The 17,283-nt window shown below is 36.8% G+C and overlaps 2 protein-coding genes across 4 annotated transcripts in view; one reads left to right on the top strand and one right to left on the bottom strand.

Annotated features, from left to right (window-relative positions):
- The window catches only part of LOC139936216 (phosphofurin acidic cluster sorting protein 1-like), a 90,098-nt gene extending 81,550 nt beyond the window's left edge, over window positions 1-8,548 (top strand). For all 3 annotated transcript variants that reach the window (XM_071931002.1, XM_071931008.1, XM_071930994.1), the window contains one exon: window positions 341-8,548. In XM_071931002.1, the coding sequence (XP_071787103.1) occupies window positions 341-459 (119 nt within the window). In that variant the 3' untranslated portion in view covers window positions 460-8,548. The remainder of the gene's footprint in view (window positions 1-340) is intronic.
- A 1,498-nt stretch (window positions 8,549-10,046) lies between these two features.
- The window catches only part of LOC139936208 (leucine-rich PPR motif-containing protein, mitochondrial-like), a 33,839-nt gene continuing 26,602 nt past the window's right edge, over window positions 10,047-17,283 (bottom strand). The window contains exons 32-37 of the mRNA XM_071930982.1: window positions 17,063-17,190; window positions 16,479-16,591; window positions 15,670-15,747; window positions 14,854-14,944; window positions 13,981-14,123; window positions 10,047-12,987 (exon numbers count right to left, since the gene is read on the bottom strand). Coding sequence (XP_071787083.1) covers window positions 12,874-12,987; window positions 13,981-14,123; window positions 14,854-14,944; window positions 15,670-15,747; window positions 16,479-16,591; window positions 17,063-17,190 — 667 coding nt within the window. The 3' untranslated portion in view covers window positions 10,047-12,873. The remainder of the gene's footprint in view (window positions 12,988-13,980; window positions 14,124-14,853; window positions 14,945-15,669; window positions 15,748-16,478; window positions 16,592-17,062; window positions 17,191-17,283) is intronic.

Genomic DNA, 17,283 nt, shown 5'->3' with positions numbered 1-17,283 from the left:
ATTATTATTATTATTATTATTATTATTATTATTATTATTATTATTATTATTATTATTATTATTATTATTTAAGAACTTTTTTTTTTTAAGAATGCCGATTTTTTTATTGGAAACTTTCAAGTTGGGAGTAAATGTCATTTCAGGTTTTTTGTTATTGTGTTGATTGTGTGTGTATATACTATTTTTGTTGTTATGAAATTCCTGTGATTGTTTTGAGTCATTGACTCAATAATTAATCTAGTTTATTCTTATAGATTCACCCAATGAACCTGCCGCCATCTTGTTTTTAGAAATGTTCAGTCTGTTCTATTACTTTTGTTTTTGTCTTCTTTCCTTTCAGTGACCATTGATGGTATTGAGCTTACCAGAGTAAAGTTCTTCCAGTTGTCCGCCCAGTGGCAAACACGTATCAAACATTTCCCGGTGGCGCTGTTTGCGCAAGACCTTCCAGCATGGTGATTATTGAGGCCTAGCCTCGAGAGAGAGAGAGACTTTTAAAATCAGTTGTATCTCTACCTACATGTAGGTAGATTTGTTCTCACTGTGAGTTACGATTGTTGCAGTCGATAATCATTTTGTGAAGATCTCACAGTCGGCACTTAGGTAATCGTGTATCTGCTGATGAACAAGGATTTAAAGCTGCCCTGTGCTTGGAACAGTCTTCTACATTATACAACTCAGGAGAACTTCTTGTGCCGAGCGAGAAAGTGTTGCCATGGACGCTGCTTGGAGAGTGTCAGCTCCCTGAAGAAAAAGCCTACAGCTGTTTTATGTGGCTTTGTAAGATTATCAACTCCTATTTTGGTGCAGCTTCATGAGTTCAAAGCTGCTTTTTTGGTGGATCATAGAGTGGACCAACTCCTGTCTGATGAAGCTGTGTAGTATAGCAACTGCTGTTTTGTGCAGCTGAGCAAGTGAATCAACTGCTGTTCCATGTATCTTTGAGAAGACGAAACCTGCTATTTGATCAGTTTCCAGATAACACCCACTGCTGATGAAATTTTGTGAATGAACCACTGCTGTTTGTTGTGGCAGCTGATAGAACATGCTCCTAAGATCATCTACTGCTGTTTCATGTACATGTATGCATTTTATTTTTTTTATCTTCTGGCTGGAAGAGGCCTCTTCACACAGTATTACAACTTGTCTCTCACATTACATTTTACCAGAGTCTACGTTTGGTGTTTTATTTTTGCTTCCGTGGAGGGTAGCAGTTATTGTGATTAACACTACATGCAACAGCTGAGGCTACCGTGTTAATGCTCAACTACAAAGGTCTTCTTTATCATGAATATTCATGGTCTAATTTGCATAACCATGGAAAAGCCACTCCAAATTCTACAGGCATGTCTTCTGATGTGATCATTCTATTCTTCCCTGGTTTCCTTTTGTTTCTTACGGAGCTGTTTCCTTGCAGATTTCAATCGAACCTTATAAATCAATTTTCAGAATATTTATGGAATGAACGTCTTCGATGGACCTTTATCCAGGACAGTTGAAGGTTTGGATTTGAGTAAAGAAGAAAATGTTGGACTAAATGTGTAATGAACGGGAAAGTTGCAATTACTCATCTCTTAGTTGATTAAGAAGTAACCTGTAAATGTTTGAATAATTCGCAGCGGAATATGTAAAGGAAAGCAGTCGCGACTAAAAACATTTTGAATAAGAAAATGTTTGAATGAGGTGAAATGTACCGAAGTAGTAAAGGGAAGTTGTTACAACAGCAACAACAAATAACTAGTTTGAATCAACTTCTGTCTTAAATTGTGCGCCAAAAGTTTCATAAGAAAATATAGTTTGAGAAATTCTCAGTACAATAGGTTACTAATTGTACTGATCATTCTGGCTGCTGTTGCCGTCAGAAAGGCTGTAAGTTTTGAGAAAATTATGCATAAAACGGCAAATTTTTGTGGATGAATGTGAGTATCAATGCCCCATTTTCTTAAAATTAAGCAGGATTGTTTGTCAAGTCGCCTTTTGATTACTTTCAAATTTAATGGTGGCACTGTTTCATTTTAAGAAAATGGAAGTATGTTTTATAAAAGTTAAAAAAAAAACGAGAGAGACTCTTCTCATTTTCACTCGTGACAAGTTAATTGATTTGAACTATTTATAAATGCCCTTTTACTGCTTCCAATAAAACAAATTAAAGCTGTACAGCCAAAGAAAATTTAGCAATGTTTGAATGCAGATCCTCCAAACAGTTACAGTTGGGCCATTCTGGACGAAAAAGAAAGGTTCAGTTTTGTGAATATTTGGAACTGCAAGAGTAGTGCAATCGAAAGCGTGTACATACATGTGGATTGGTTGGGAAGTTTGTTTTAAACTGTAATTGTCATGGCATATGTTCATTTTTTGTACTCTGTGAACAAACACAGATTGGTATCACAATTAGAAATAGGAGTTATAGGTTGACTGTTACCTATAACAAGATTTAGAAGAGGCTCAAACCTAATGCACCGCAGCACATTGCAAAGGCATGGGATTGACAACAATACAATAACCCTTACCCCCTTACATGGCTCAAATTTGGGGTGGAAGTCCACAGGGCTGCCCGTGAAAGGTTTACTGGACCAGAATTCTTTTCACAAAACCAGAATTGAAATGAGAAAAATTGTACCTACACAGTTAAACATCTGAACTGTTTTAATAAGCCACTTTGGAATGTCAGTGGCGCATGTCTGTTACTGCTGACAACGGACTTTGTCTATCTCCCGTAACCTTTTGACAATACCCGCTGGTATTGTCAAAAGGTCACGGGAGATGGACAGAGTCCGTTGTCAGCAGTAACAGACATGCGCAGCTGGAACTCCGAAGTGGCTTATTTGAACAAACACTAAGAGAATATTTATCTCATTTTGTATGTTGGGTAAGTAGTCTTCAATACTCAACAGAATTGGAAGATGGCTTATCAACATTTGAACAAAACACAAGACCTTTGACTTGGTCATGAGTGTACAGGCTGAGTGTAAAATCACTGGCCTCTGCCTCTGGCCTGTGGTCCAGGCTACCCTAGCGTCTTTTGAGACCCTTTCTATATTCTCAAAAGTACTCCGTTTTGTGATAAGTTAACACCCAGATGTTTGGACTTGGTTGATATTGGTCTGCCTGTTTCAATGCATCTGTTAGGCAGGGTCTGCAGTCCCCAATACAACAAAGTCGGATCATTTCTGCTCCATGTTCCAAAGAGCACCGCTTACACACAGAAAGAAGCTAAGCAAAATCAAATTATGCTTACCGGAATAAGTTTATGTCATTTACATTTATTTGTTAATGATAATTATTATTAGATTTTCTTTATTCTCTGTTATTATAATGAAAATAATATAACTGAAGCTGTTTTCTGCGATCTTCCCCCCATATCTCAAATTTAACTTGTTGCCGTGATATATCAGTTTAATTTATGAGAGATATACGCTCATATTTATTAGTCAACTCATCCCCCCCCCCCCAAAAAAAAAAATAATAATAATTTTGAATATTGTTTCTCGGACACTTAATCATAATCAGTAAGAATAACCTTATTATTTTATACAAGTCTTTGGAACAAGGAAAAATAAATTATAAAAACGGTCCCTGCTCTTCCATAAATTTCTTTAAAAAATTACCCCTGTTCCAAAGAAGCGCGACCCACCGGTTCTTACTTTGAAATAATCCTGAAGAGTTTTTTTTTCATTTACTAAGAATTTCTTTGAAGGGGGAATTCACTCGGCGGATACATTGATGTGAGAGCAGTGGTGCTAGACAGTGATAAATGACATTTACAGTAATTCTGATTTTGTTTGATAATTTAAACAAAGGGGGGGGGGGGAGAGAATCTGTCTCATCTAGACTCCTTAACAGTAAGGAACATATTGTGCCAAAAGGATACAGTTTTGTTTATTTTCAATGTTTAAGCCAGTATTATGCTATTAAATATTATCCTTTGGAAACTTCATTTTCACTGGATAAAGTTTTTGTTGCCATTTTTTTTTAATAAAAAAAATAAAAAAATCCAAAACATTAAAAAGTTAAAAACAATGATTGCATCATCATTTGAGACATAATCATTTGTACATGAATTCATCACATATACAGGTATGTATTAAGTAATATTTAACCAGTTACCATCTCATAATTTCTGAGAGTTTCAGCCGTTTGCTGATAATATTGTTCATCCATATTTCTACACTGTTGTGTATATATAAGTAGTCTCTGACATCGTTACTGTATAAACAGGTTAAGCTGGTCTACCTGCAGTAATACCATTTGAATACTTCTTTAATAACAGTAATTAGCTTAGTCTAGTCATGATAATTATTGACACCTGCTACTTAAGTACACCCTTTTTCTCTTCAAGCAAACTTGAAACCTCGGTTCTTATTTTGTCAATCCATGGCAACAACAGTGTGATATCAAACCATATTGCAGGGTTCATCACACCCTGCATATTGCGCTGTTCTATCTCCGCGTGTTGCGTTATTTTAATCTCTGCGTAAAGTTTGCTTGAAGATGGATTCATTATTACACACGTAGTCGCCGAATACGGAAAAAGATAAAACATATGCGTTCCATGTTCTATTTGGCTGTCACCCTCATTGGATATGGAACGCAGAGGCGTTATATTTTTCTGTATTCCGCTCACGTGATTTCTAATATAAGATACATTTATTCAGGATTATGTAAAGAGAGTTTGAAAGCTTGATGTTTTCCATATTTTCACCGTTTACGATAACTTTCATGTGCAAGCCTCAGCTTGTACATCAGATGTCAAATTGTTTGTCATTTTCTTAGAATACTTTCAACAAATCAACAGCGTGTGTAGCCATAGAGGAAAAGAAGAGAAGCGTGTGTCATTGAATGATACTGGCATGTGACATGTGATATGTGGTCGCTCTTTATGAATTTTAATCAGATGAGGGTTTTTTTTTCAGCCAGATGATTGAAATATTGATTAAGAATCTTTTAAATGTGTCACTGCCAACTTTTTTCCCCCATTTTCTGCACAGTGTCATAGACAAACTGTTACATTAATTAAATAAATTTCATTTTATGCAACGTTTACTTTTGAAGTTTACTATTTGTATTGAAGGAAATGAATTTTATGTTTAGAAAACAGTATCAGAAGAGTTCCCAAATGCTTTTGGTGCAATTAAACAGGAATTAATTTGAATTAATTCTATTAGACATAGAGTAAGTGTCAATTGTGCAAACTCACAAACTCATAAACATTTGCAGAAAATAAAATTATTACACTTCATTTAGATACTTGGTAATAGCACTCTTACTTTTTGCACTCTTACTTTTTGCCCTTTTGTTTTTCTTTGAGTGTTTTTATTTTCTTCTAATCCTGAGCACACATCTTACAAAATGAACACAAAACACTATTGCATTGTCACAGCCAGAGTTTTTTGCTAACCAAGGATGGAGAACTATGGGAAGCCATCAATGCAAAACAAAAACCAGATGCAACAGTTTGTAACAACGATACACACTTTTTCAAAAATAGCGTTGATTTTGTTGGAAACAAAGCAACCAATCATGGGATGTTTTTTGCTTCTTTGAAAGTTTGCAGTTAAGTTTAGTCACAACATAAGAGCCCAATTTCATGGCTCTGCTTACCGCCGAACTATGCGCTTACGATCACGATCCCCGCTTGACATGCTAGCACTGAATTTCTGCGCTAGCCTTGTAAGCGTAGAATGCCTAGTAACATGGAGTACGCACGCGCACAAGCCAAAATTCACCGCTAACCTGTGAAATACGCTTGCCGTAAGCACAGAATTCCCTACTTCCGTAAGGGCCGATTCTGTGCTTACGGTAAGCAGAGCCATGAAATTGAGCCCTGTTGACTTGATTGAGTGTTTTACTAAGATTCAGCCATTCATGTCAACCAGCTTGGTTTGTATCGACAGTGGGAAGGTCTATAACCCATTTTGACTTCAATTTGAATAACGTCTGGTATCAAGTGACTTTCCTGGTCACTATTAATTGTTCAATTTAATTACGCGACTAACATAACATCATATGGTCCAAGGCAAGCTTTTTAATTAGGAAAGACTGGTATGCTTTGTGCCACACATTTTATTGTACCGTTAAGTAAACTGACTTAGTAATGCTGGATTTATTCTCAAGAATTCAAATTGAGCTAAGACAAGTGACCGAGCATAAATTGCACTTGACATCGTTCAATTTGCTAGTGGCTTATTCCCTCGACGGGCATGATACTCTTCCTACTCAAGTCTACTTTCAGATGTTTTTGTACTTGGGGAAAAGTCTGGAAACAAAATGCTGTTAAAGGGAAGGTACACTATTGGTAATTGTCAAAGACCAGTCTTCTCACTTGGTGTATCCCATCATATTAAAGCATAAAATAACAAGCCTGTGAAAATTTGGGCTCAATCTGTCATTGAAGTTGCGAGAAAATGATGAAAGAAAAAACACCCTTGTTGGACGAATTTGTGTGCTTTCAAATACGAATCTAGCTAGAAGTCTTTTATTAGTTTAGTGAGAAATTACCTCTTTCTCAAAAACTACGTTACTTCAGAGGGAGTCGTTTCCCACACTGCTTGATACTATCAACATCTCTACGATGCTTGTTACCAAGTCAGTTTTTAAGTTAATATTTGTTTTGAGAAATTACCAAACGTGTACCTTCCTTAAAAAGTCTATTAGAGCCTACTCTATGTGCACATGAAGGCCAGCCCTTGCACTTGATAAAGTATTTCTACTTTTTTGCAAGGACCAACTATATCATACCTGCCTTGAGTTATGGCCAATGATTGGGTCCCACTAGAATTAATTGATTTTTTTTGCAAGTAGAGTTTGGTGAAGAAAATCTTGTGAAACCCCCCCCCCCCCTAAAAAAAAAACCCAAAACAACATACATAAATTTTTATGTCACAGGTGATTGCACTTTTAATTGAATTTTGATGTTTTTCAAAAAGAAAATACACTTTGTGTGTGTGTCAAGTATGAAATTTTTCCCCCGGCTGTTTATGTATAGTACATAATGAACATTGCCGGGATGTATGTATGAATTATGTTATTTATAAATAACTAAATATTTATTTTGCAATTATGTTTTTTGTGCATATTCAACTTTTTCCCCCTGTTTTGTACATTTTTACTGTACATAGTGTACTGCCATCAGATTGATGGTGAAGGAAGACATGTAAGTTGGTTTTAAGAGGCTTGGGGACAATATCAAAGCACCGATAGACGTAGCTAGGAGTGCGGAGGTTGGTTAAGATACACTGGTACAATGAGATAGGGCCTGGAAGGAGTTTGAACCTCCCAAGCACTAACAACAGGGATGGGTGGGCCCAGAGCCATATATTGAGAGAGTTTCAACAACTGGCGGTTAGAAGCCACTCTGTGTGGTTGTGTTGCATTTGGACCAATAAGGGCATCCAGCAACCAGAAAAATGGTCCCTCTTTGTCGCAACTCTCTCAATACACAGCTCTGGATGGGCCGCTTAACCCTTTGTAATGCTTGTGCCATGCTGTGTTAAATGGTGGTTAGCATTTGACTGCACGGTGTTAGTTGCGCTGATCATGTTTCCTCTGATGTAAGAAAGTTGCGACTCATTCGTCGTCCTATCCCAATTCTCTCAAATCTATCCAAATTATGCAGTTTTCTTTTTTGTTCTTTTTAAATTAAGTTCTGAATACACAGTCAGTTGGAAATGCCAGCGTTTTATGGGCAACCAATGGTAGTTGAGTTTCAGTGACTGCTGGATTCTGCTCAGGATGAACTTTGGTTGAAATCAGTGAGGTGATTCATATCACTTCAACCAAATTTAACAGTGCCCAAATTTATGGCTCTGCTTACCATAGGCAAAGAAACATCGCCGGCGGAAGCAGGAATGTCCATGCTTACGTCAAGCAAATTTCACAGGTTCGCAGGGAACTTTTGTTTTTGTACAGGCGTACAGCATGTTACTTGCCATTCTGCACTTACACAGCTAGCACAGAAATTCAGTGCTTTACTTGTAAGCAGAGAATGGTGATCACAAGTGCAGAAATTGGGCGTAAGAAGAGCCATAAAATTGGGCCTTGGCACAATTTAATGAAGCTATTAAACAAAGATTATTGGTTAACAAATGTGTTCTAAAGATTAGCCGGGGGGGGGGGGGGAACTCTCCATTTTGAATTTTGATCGTCAACCTATTTTGCCAAGCAAGATTTTTCTCCTCTTGGAAATCTGGGCTTTCGTTGGTTGATTGGAATTTGATGGATTTGTGAAGGTGTATGGACAGAAAACAGCACACAAACATATTTGTTTAATTTAAAATTATGCTTTTAACACCAGCAACAGAGTGGGCTGGTGTCATAGTTTGATGGAGTGGGGATTTGACAAATTTAATGGAGGCTTATGCAAGGTTAAAGAACTTGTGTACATGATCTTGTCAAGAAAGTAAACTGACTGGTTCAACAATATGGATGGATTTGTATTCAAAATTCTTCTTTGGCATGTTGGTCAAATTTTACTTTTTGTTGTAACCGATGTACAAAGTGGGTGCTAAACATGCTGAGGGGCAGTTATGAGGAAACCAACTTCTTCTTTTTTAAAATTAAAAATGACGACGTCTTGTTTCATCGTCAGCTGAATCTGTTTCACCATTCAGTGATTGTAAAATTGTAAATAGTTAATGATTTACTCCAATCAATTTAAAGAAACAGTATAAATATATATTAACAGTAACGTGCTGCCAGTTAAACGCAGCATTTTGTCAGTGATGTTGTCAAAGTGGTTCAACGTACATGTTTGTATGGAGGGAATGTGGAAGCTGGAGTTTAATGCACGTCTTGCCAATATTTCTTTTTTGTATGATGAAAAGTGCAGCCATGCAATCTGTGTCAGTAAACCAATTCAGTGAAAAACAAAATTGTGTCATTTCGTCTTTTCTTTTGTATTAGGAACTCTTCACCTTTTCAATAGATTATTGTATTATCAGACATGTAGCTCGCAATTAAAAATTATGAGAAAAAAAACCTGTCTGGACACGGGTATGGCATTTTTGGGGCACAAACAATTGTGAAAAGGACTGGACTTACCCTTTATATATTTTTTTTACATTTTAATTTTAACTTAAGACCTAAATTTGATTTAACTGTAGCACTTGCCCTTGTGAATTTGTTAAATTTTTTGTCAAGAATTTCATTAAGCTGCTGGACTTACCCATTGTGAATTTTTCAACTTTGAGCCTATTTTTGATATAAACTGCTAGAAGACTTAACCCTTGGGATTTTTTCAATTGTAGGCATTACTTGATAAAACTGCTGGACTGCCAAAAGTGGATAGAGCTGCTAGACTTGACCTTTTTTTATTAGTTGCAATTTAAGGCCTAAATTTCATTAAACTGCTGGAACTACCCCTTGTGATATTTTCAATTTTTGCCCCAAAGTGGATAAAACTGCTGGACTTGCCCCTTGTGATTTTTTCAATTTTTTGCTCAAATTGGATTGAACTGCTGGACTTACCTCTTGCGATATTTTCAGTTCTGTGCCCAAATTAAACTGCTGGAATTGGATTTTATCAACATTTTGACAAAACTGCAAGGCTTACCTCTTGTGATTTTGACCATTATTAGCCAAATTTTCACAAAATTGCAAGCTTACCCCCTTATGATTTTGATCAGATTTTAGCCAAATCTAGACAAAACTGCAAGTCTCACCCCTTGTGATTTTATCCGATTTTAGCCTAATTACAAAATGTAAGACAAAACTGTGAGGCTTACCCCTTGTGATTTTATCAGATTTTTGCAAAGTTTAGACAAAACAGCAAGGCCAACCTTTGGGCATAGTTTTGCGCTACTTTGTTTCCCCGACTCACATAATGCATTACACAAGCCCAAATTTTACACAGGTTTGTTATTCTATGTCTATGGTTGATTGAATAAAACATGAAAACTCTCTGCAACTATCCTGTCAGCTCTACCAATTCTGTATAAACACCTTTAATTTCAGGCAAAATCACAAGTGGTAAACCTTACATTCTTGTCAACTTTTAGCAACAATTTCCAACGTGAATGAAAATATTGATATGACTCGGAGGACACGCAACCGATTCACTTTATTGTGTATTTTAATTATTCATCTGGTACTCAGATAATGTAAAAACATAATACTATAATCAAGCTGCTTTAAACCGATCTGGCGCAGATACAAACCAGAAAATCTTAAGTGTAAATTTACTAGAAATATTTTGAAATTTTATTTATGAAAATTGTTTCTGATTATTTCCAGGGATAGGTCCTACATCATTCAAAGACGACTTATTCGCAACCCACCCCACCCCAAGGCTACCTCCTTTCTTTCAGTACATGTATGTATAATAGCTGAATTTGAGTCTTCTACATTCTGTACTCAAAATGAAGTCAATAGAATCCCTAGCTGGACTATCTGGATAGTGAAATGAAGCAGGGATTAAATTCAAGTTAAAAATGCACAAGAACAAGACCGCAGGGCTTATAGCGTACCATTTTTACTGGACCAGAAAATTAAAATGAGAACACAAATAAAATCCTGATTCTTGACAACATGCATTAAAAAGTTTTTTAATTGAGCAATAATTGCACTAAAACTTTGTTGAGTGGGTAAAGAATGGGCCCTACGTGCATAAACATGCACTCAACACTACACAGAACTGGTAGAGGGCGTTTTCATTGGTCTCTTTAGGTATTACATGTACCTAAACTGCATTTTGTAATAGAATTGAACCAGTTGACATTTGAACATAATTTGTTTCTATTTAAGATATTATTCAGTTGATAAACACACGACCACAGGACACTGAAAACCACTGGCCTCAGGCCGTCCAGTGTCAAACTCAATGAACCATTAAATTTAATGACAACTTTAATTGAAGGACACTCTTCCCCATTCCCCAATCCCCAAAAATTATATTTCATTAGTTGCATATGAAAGTAACAAAATAAATTAGTCCAACTATCAATTTAAAAAAACAAACTTCCAACACCACCTTTAGATTGGCAGAAACAATTGAATCAATTATTTTATGCCTTAATATATCTTACAATCTTATAAAGTTAAAATGTATGGATTTTTGCCAAAAGAAATTTTCAAATTATTGGACACTTCATAAATCACACATCAATGACCAGAAGTTTTGAACTTAGGGCTGGCTGTACTTTAAGTAATTACTCCACAAGTTAATGACTACAACAAATCACTTGGTAAAGAGTACTAGAGAGTTGTTGATAGCATAAAACATTGTTAGAAACGACCCATTTTGAAGTAGTTTAGTTTTTTGAAAGAGGTGATTTTCACTAAAGAAATTTAAATCCAAGACGGGCTTCAGGCATGAGGCCTTTGATGGGGATACTGGTCTTTGACAATAACCAAAAGTACACCCTGTCGTTAACACTGTTCACAGATGTATAATGTATACTTTCTGGTTATTACTACAAAACCCTCTTCATGGCAAACAGTGCCATTTCCTGGGTAAGATTAATGTATCTGTTATTTTATATCACATCAAATGCACAAAACATGCTTTTATACCCGACTGAAGCTGTATACAACATTAGTTTACACACTCAGTCATACTATGTAATTTTCAAACAACTCTAGAACAAATTTAAAGGGACATTACAGAATTGGATTTGCTAACAAAACAGTTGCTGGCAGTGTAATCACTTTATGTAATCCACCATATACATAAACCGTCAAACCTGTAGAAGTTTGAGATCGATCGGCCATTTTGCATGACATTGATGCAAACAAAAAAATGAATAATACGCTCACTGAGCGAAAAACTCCAAATGCAAAGTTAAGTTATTCATTTCTCACCAAATATGGCATTTCAGTCAGAAATATTTCAAGGGATGTTTTCTACTATCATCATCATTAGACCGTGTAAGTTTGATGTAAACCTGTGATCTGATTTGTTTTCTTACCAATTCTGTAACGTTCCTTTAACGTTACATTTTTAATGGGAAAAATCAATAGGCCTAACTGTGACATGGTTCGTTTTGTTACTTGATTAATATCTTTTTGTTTATCTGCAAGGCAAGACAGATAAAATTGAAGGGGTGGGGGTGTGTCATGAATCTCTATGCAAAAGCATTACATACATAAAGCAGGGGTAGGTGTATGAGCTGAATCTAGTTTATAGACCCCATGCATTGATCAATGACCTGGCACCATCTTGAAAGTAAAATGGCAATAAACACAGTGGACATACAGATGTGCATGCACATTGCACCGAATGGGCCATTGAGCAAACTCCTTTTTAATGCTGCATGTGGGCACCCTATTCAAATGAAGTCATGTGCACAAGGTCTATACCAAACTGGGCTCCTCTGCTGGCTCTCTGCAAATCTCTCTCAAGTCAGCAGATCAGAGTATGGGGTAAATCTAATTAATTCTGTACCACTGTAAACTCTTCTGCTTCCTCTGGAGTAAAATCTCTCCAGAGTCTACAGAAGTGTAGAGAGATCATCAGGTATGGTATAGATCTAGTTTATTCTGTACCACTGTAAACTCTTCTGCTTCCTCTGGAGTAAAATCTCTCCAGAGTCTACAGAAGTGTAGAGAGATCATCGGGTATGGTGTAGATCTAGTTTATTCTGTACCACTGTAAACTCTTCTGCTTGCTCTGGAGTAAAATCTCTCCAGAGTCTACAGAAGTGTAGAGAGATCATCGGGTATGGTGTAGATCTAGTTTATTCTGTACCACTGTAAACTCTTCTGCTTCCTCTGGAGTAAAATCTCTCCAGAGTCTACAAAAGTGTAGAGAGATCATCGGGTATGGTGTAGATCTAGTTTATTCTGTACCACTGTAAACTCTTCTGCTGGCTCTGTAGTAAAATCTCTCAAGAGTCAGCTGAAGTGTATAGAGAGATAAGGGTATGTATCGAGTCTAATTTATTCTGTACTACTATTGACTCTTCTACTTCCTTCTGGAGCGATTTCTTCAATCTCAGGAAGGTTGTCTTTCTGGTCAAGTCTTGATTGGTCTCTATAATGGCTCAGAGGATTCTGGAAATCAAAAGAAAATAAATCTCAAATTAGAGTCTGAAACATCTGTAACATTTCTAATTTAAAGGCAGTGGACACTATTGGTAATTACTCAAAATAATTGTCAGCATGAAACCTCACTGGGTAATGGGGAGAGGTTGATAGTATAAAACATTGTGAGAAACGGCTCCCTCTGAAGTGACGTAGTTTTCGAGAAAGAAGTAATTTTCCACTAATTTGATTTCGAGACCTCAAGTTTAGAATTTGAGGTCTCGAAATAAAGCATCTGAAAGCACACAACTTCGTGTGACAAGGTTTTTTTTCTTTCATAGTTATCTCGCAACTCAGACGACCAATCTAGCTCAAATTTTCACAGGTTTGTTATTTTATGCATATGTTGAGATACACCAAGTGAGAAGACTGGTCTTTGACAATTACCAATAGTGTCCATTGTCTTTAATAGCGAAGAAAGAGGGGTGGTTGGGAATATTGCATGCAACGTTGGTTTATTGGTATAATGTACATATATTCTCATGTTTGGTATTATACTGGTTGCTCTTTTAGGTGGTTAAAGCGGGGGAGGGTAGGATATTTTAGGGTTGGGTCTTCCAAATAAACATACCCAGTGTTTTTTTCTCGTTTCTTATAAAGTAAACATTTTGAATAAGCTCTCTTGTAAACATTTTTTTTTTTCTAATTCAGAACTCTATCAGAATAACTAGCAATTTCGAAACTTGTATATATTTTTAATGTCATGAACATGCTCAACAAAGCATTTTTCCATTTTATGGACAATAACATAATTGAATATAATCTATATTTCACAGTCATGAAAGTAGACGTAAGTACAAAGACAAACCACTTATTTTATGGTACAAGTTCATTGCCCTGGCCGCCATTTACACATCACCCTAATTTATTTGTTCTCAAAGTTCAACAGACTACAACTAACATTGAAATTTGATTTCAATGAACCGGACGCATTTTGACCTAGAAAAAAGTGTTGCAACTTACCGGTGGTTCATCAAAGGGAACCGGTTGTTTATTGCGTTGAAGAAGTAGTGCTATTCTCTTAAGATTGAAGTCTGTCACCGGAACATTGTCCAATTCCATCTTCTCTCTCAGCTTCAAGGCTTCCTCCCAGTTATTGGCTTGGTCTGTAACAAGCAAAAAAACAATTCCCAACATCAAAAAGTGAAGCTGTGTCTGTAGATGGCTCTAGTCAGGGACCAATTTCATAGCGCTGCTTAACGAAAAGCAAATTTTTGCACTAACAGAAGCAGAAAAAATTGCTTAAGCATAAGCGTATTCTACTGGTTCGAAAGAAACTTAAGCGGCCGTTTTGCTTGTTCACCATTAATTCGTATTGTTACATCATTCATTTTCATTCAGTAAGCACTGGAAGGTAAGCATGCCTTTTCGTGGGCTTACAGGTAGCAGCGCTATGGAACAGAAATCACGCAGAAAGCACATAATCAGCCAGTAAACAGCACTATGAAATTGGGTTCAGATTCTTTTAAAAGGCTTCTTCTTCTTCAACATTGTGGCTGCAGTCAAGAGCCATAGCTGTAGTCGCTTGATGTGGATACAACTGAAGTACGTTGATGCAATGAAAGTCAATACTGAGCAAACATGTCCGGGCAGAGCAGTCAAGTGTACTGGGCCCAATTTCATAGCATCGCTAAACTCAGAATTCTGCCCTTTATAGCATATGAATGTATGTGCAGAGCCATGAAACTGAGCCCTGGTGTTTCTGATCAGCGAGTCCTGGTTCCTCGTGTTCCTGTGTTTGGGCGGTTTGAAGTGAGTACAGTGACTACAGGGTTCACGGTGTAAAATACTTGAAAACCTTCGTTGGTACAAGAATGTATCAGACCAATTACTTACCATAGGCTTTGAAGAGATAAAAGTAGACCTTGCTTTTATCCAGATAATCACTGCCCTTAGTCATCTCCAGAACGTTGGTAATCTTTCCAATCTAGACAACCAAAAATCTTCAGATTAAAGTAGGTAGAATATCATGCCTGTTTAAGCATACAGAATAATAAGCCTCTTTACTCTGTTTACCAACAGATACCTGCAGTGTTTTTACCCAGTTAAAGGCACACTATTGGTAAATACTCAGAATAATTATCAGCATAAAATCTTACTTGGTAACGAGTAATGGGGCGAGGTTGATAGTGTAAAACAGTGTGAGAAACAGCTCCCTCTGAAGTAATTTAGTTTTCAAGAAAGAAGCAATTTTCCACGAATTTGATTTTGAGACCTCAAGTTTAGAATTTGAGGTCCCGAAATAAAGCATCTGAAAGCACACAACTTCATGTGACAAGTGTGTTTTTTCTATCATTACTATCTCGTAACTATGTCCACCAATTGAGCTCAAATTTTCACAGGTTTGTTATTTTATGCACATGCTGAGATACACAAAGTGAGAAGACTGGTCTTTGACAATTACCAATAGTGTCCAGTGCCTTAATATTCAGCCATAACAAAATGGCCATGGTACAGGAGATCTGATATGTCAAAAGCCCGGATTATACTTCATGCGAATGTGATACGAATTTTGATGACACAAATTCGCATCAGCTGACTTGCGCTGAAATCCTACGAAACTCTCGCTGCAAAAACAGCCCTGATGCCAGGAAGTATGAACAGGGCTTTACGCTATTTCTTTATTGATCATACACAAGGTTTATAACTTACCAGGTCGGAATCTTTACCAATCATGGAAATGATGTAACCTATCAGCCCTGAAGACTTCTCCTTAATGACTGGATATTTCTGTTGAAAAGGCAAAAAAAGATATCAAATTTAAATTGTGGATGAAGATTATTTGTGTTTCCCATACACTGATGTGTGTAAAGCACTGTTCAATCCAAATTGTCCTGAGTCCTGCGCTGCCCACTGCGCATATGGAATTTGAACTGCCTCTAACTTGTATGCAAACTTGTGGTGGTCTAGGCGTGAGACTCCAATGGTGGCGTGCTCTAGAATGGCAAACATTGTGGGTTCAAATCCCACCCAAGAGGTATGCCTCTATATTCTCTTCACACTTTACACATATTGGTGTATGGTTAAAACAAAATAATTTTAGACAAGAATAATTTAACATCTAAAACAAGCAAAATATCAAAACACATACCAAAGAAAAAAATGAAACAAATATATGTTATGGATCAGGAAAGTGATTTTTTATCAAATTGTTACCCGAGTAAAATTTATCAAAAAAACCTGGCCTTTGTTAGGTCCTTAATGTTGGTAATATTAATAATAATAATAGTACAAATTTATATTCTGCTAAATCCATCGAAAGCAATGCTCCATGGCGCTTAACACAGAAAAACATTTAAAAACAAAATCCCTAAATAGATAAACAGAAGAGAAAAAACAGTAAGCAGGTTACAGCAGCTAAATGGTTTTTCTCCAAATTTTTCACATCGAAACAAACTGGTTTTTATTTATGATCCATGGCCTTTCAGTAAGGAACTTCAAAAATAACTTTTTTTACAAACCTCTGCTAACGCTTTAGCTTGTTCTATCTGATTGCAGTCAAGATGAGCAAATAGTAGCTGCCATACTCCACCGTCTAAATCCTTCTCGTTCAATCTGTCCACCATTTCTAACACTGCACAGCAAAAACAAATGTGAACTTTCAACTCTCAAACCAAAGGTTATTTGGGCACAATTTTATAACACTGCTTTCCCAATTAAACTGTTACTGAGGCAGGAAATTGTCACCCATCAGCCCTTAATATATATAAGTGAATAAATGGGTAGCGACGAGTTCTTCAACGGCCGTTTAAAGCCGGCAGGGTCGGCAACCGTGTCGCCGATCGCAAGGCAACGACCCCGCAAGGTTTTAAACGGATGTTTAAGAACGAGTCACTACTCTTTTATTCCCATTCATAAATGCCCTTTTGAACAATTAAACAATTGAAAATTCTGTGTCACTCCAAAGGCTTTTTCATACACAGTATCAACCTCTACCCTTGCAGGTACCCATTATAAACCCCTTTGTGAAGAGAAGCAATTTGACTCAAAATCTTTCACTGATCTCCAGACAAAGACCTGAAACATTCTATTTGTGGTGACTCACCCTCTTCCATGTTGGCTCCACTCTGCAATAACCTGACGAAGAACGACCGTAGACCCAACCTCTTCATTTTGGTTATGTCTCTTTCTACCTCTTGCTCAATGAAACTCACAGCTCCGGCGATGTCATTCCTGTCAAGTAATGATTGTGGCCAACTGACATTTATTTTGTCCATATTAAACCTCAATAAGGGTCATACAAATTCTGGTGTGATTGGCAAATGG

Source organism: Asterias amurensis, chromosome 1 (genome assembly GCF_032118995.1).
Source record: "Asterias amurensis chromosome 1, ASM3211899v1".
Lineage (NCBI taxonomy): Eukaryota > Metazoa > Echinodermata > Asteroidea > Forcipulatida > Asteriidae > Asterias > Asterias amurensis.
This window is presented reverse-complemented; position numbering and strand designations above follow the sequence as displayed.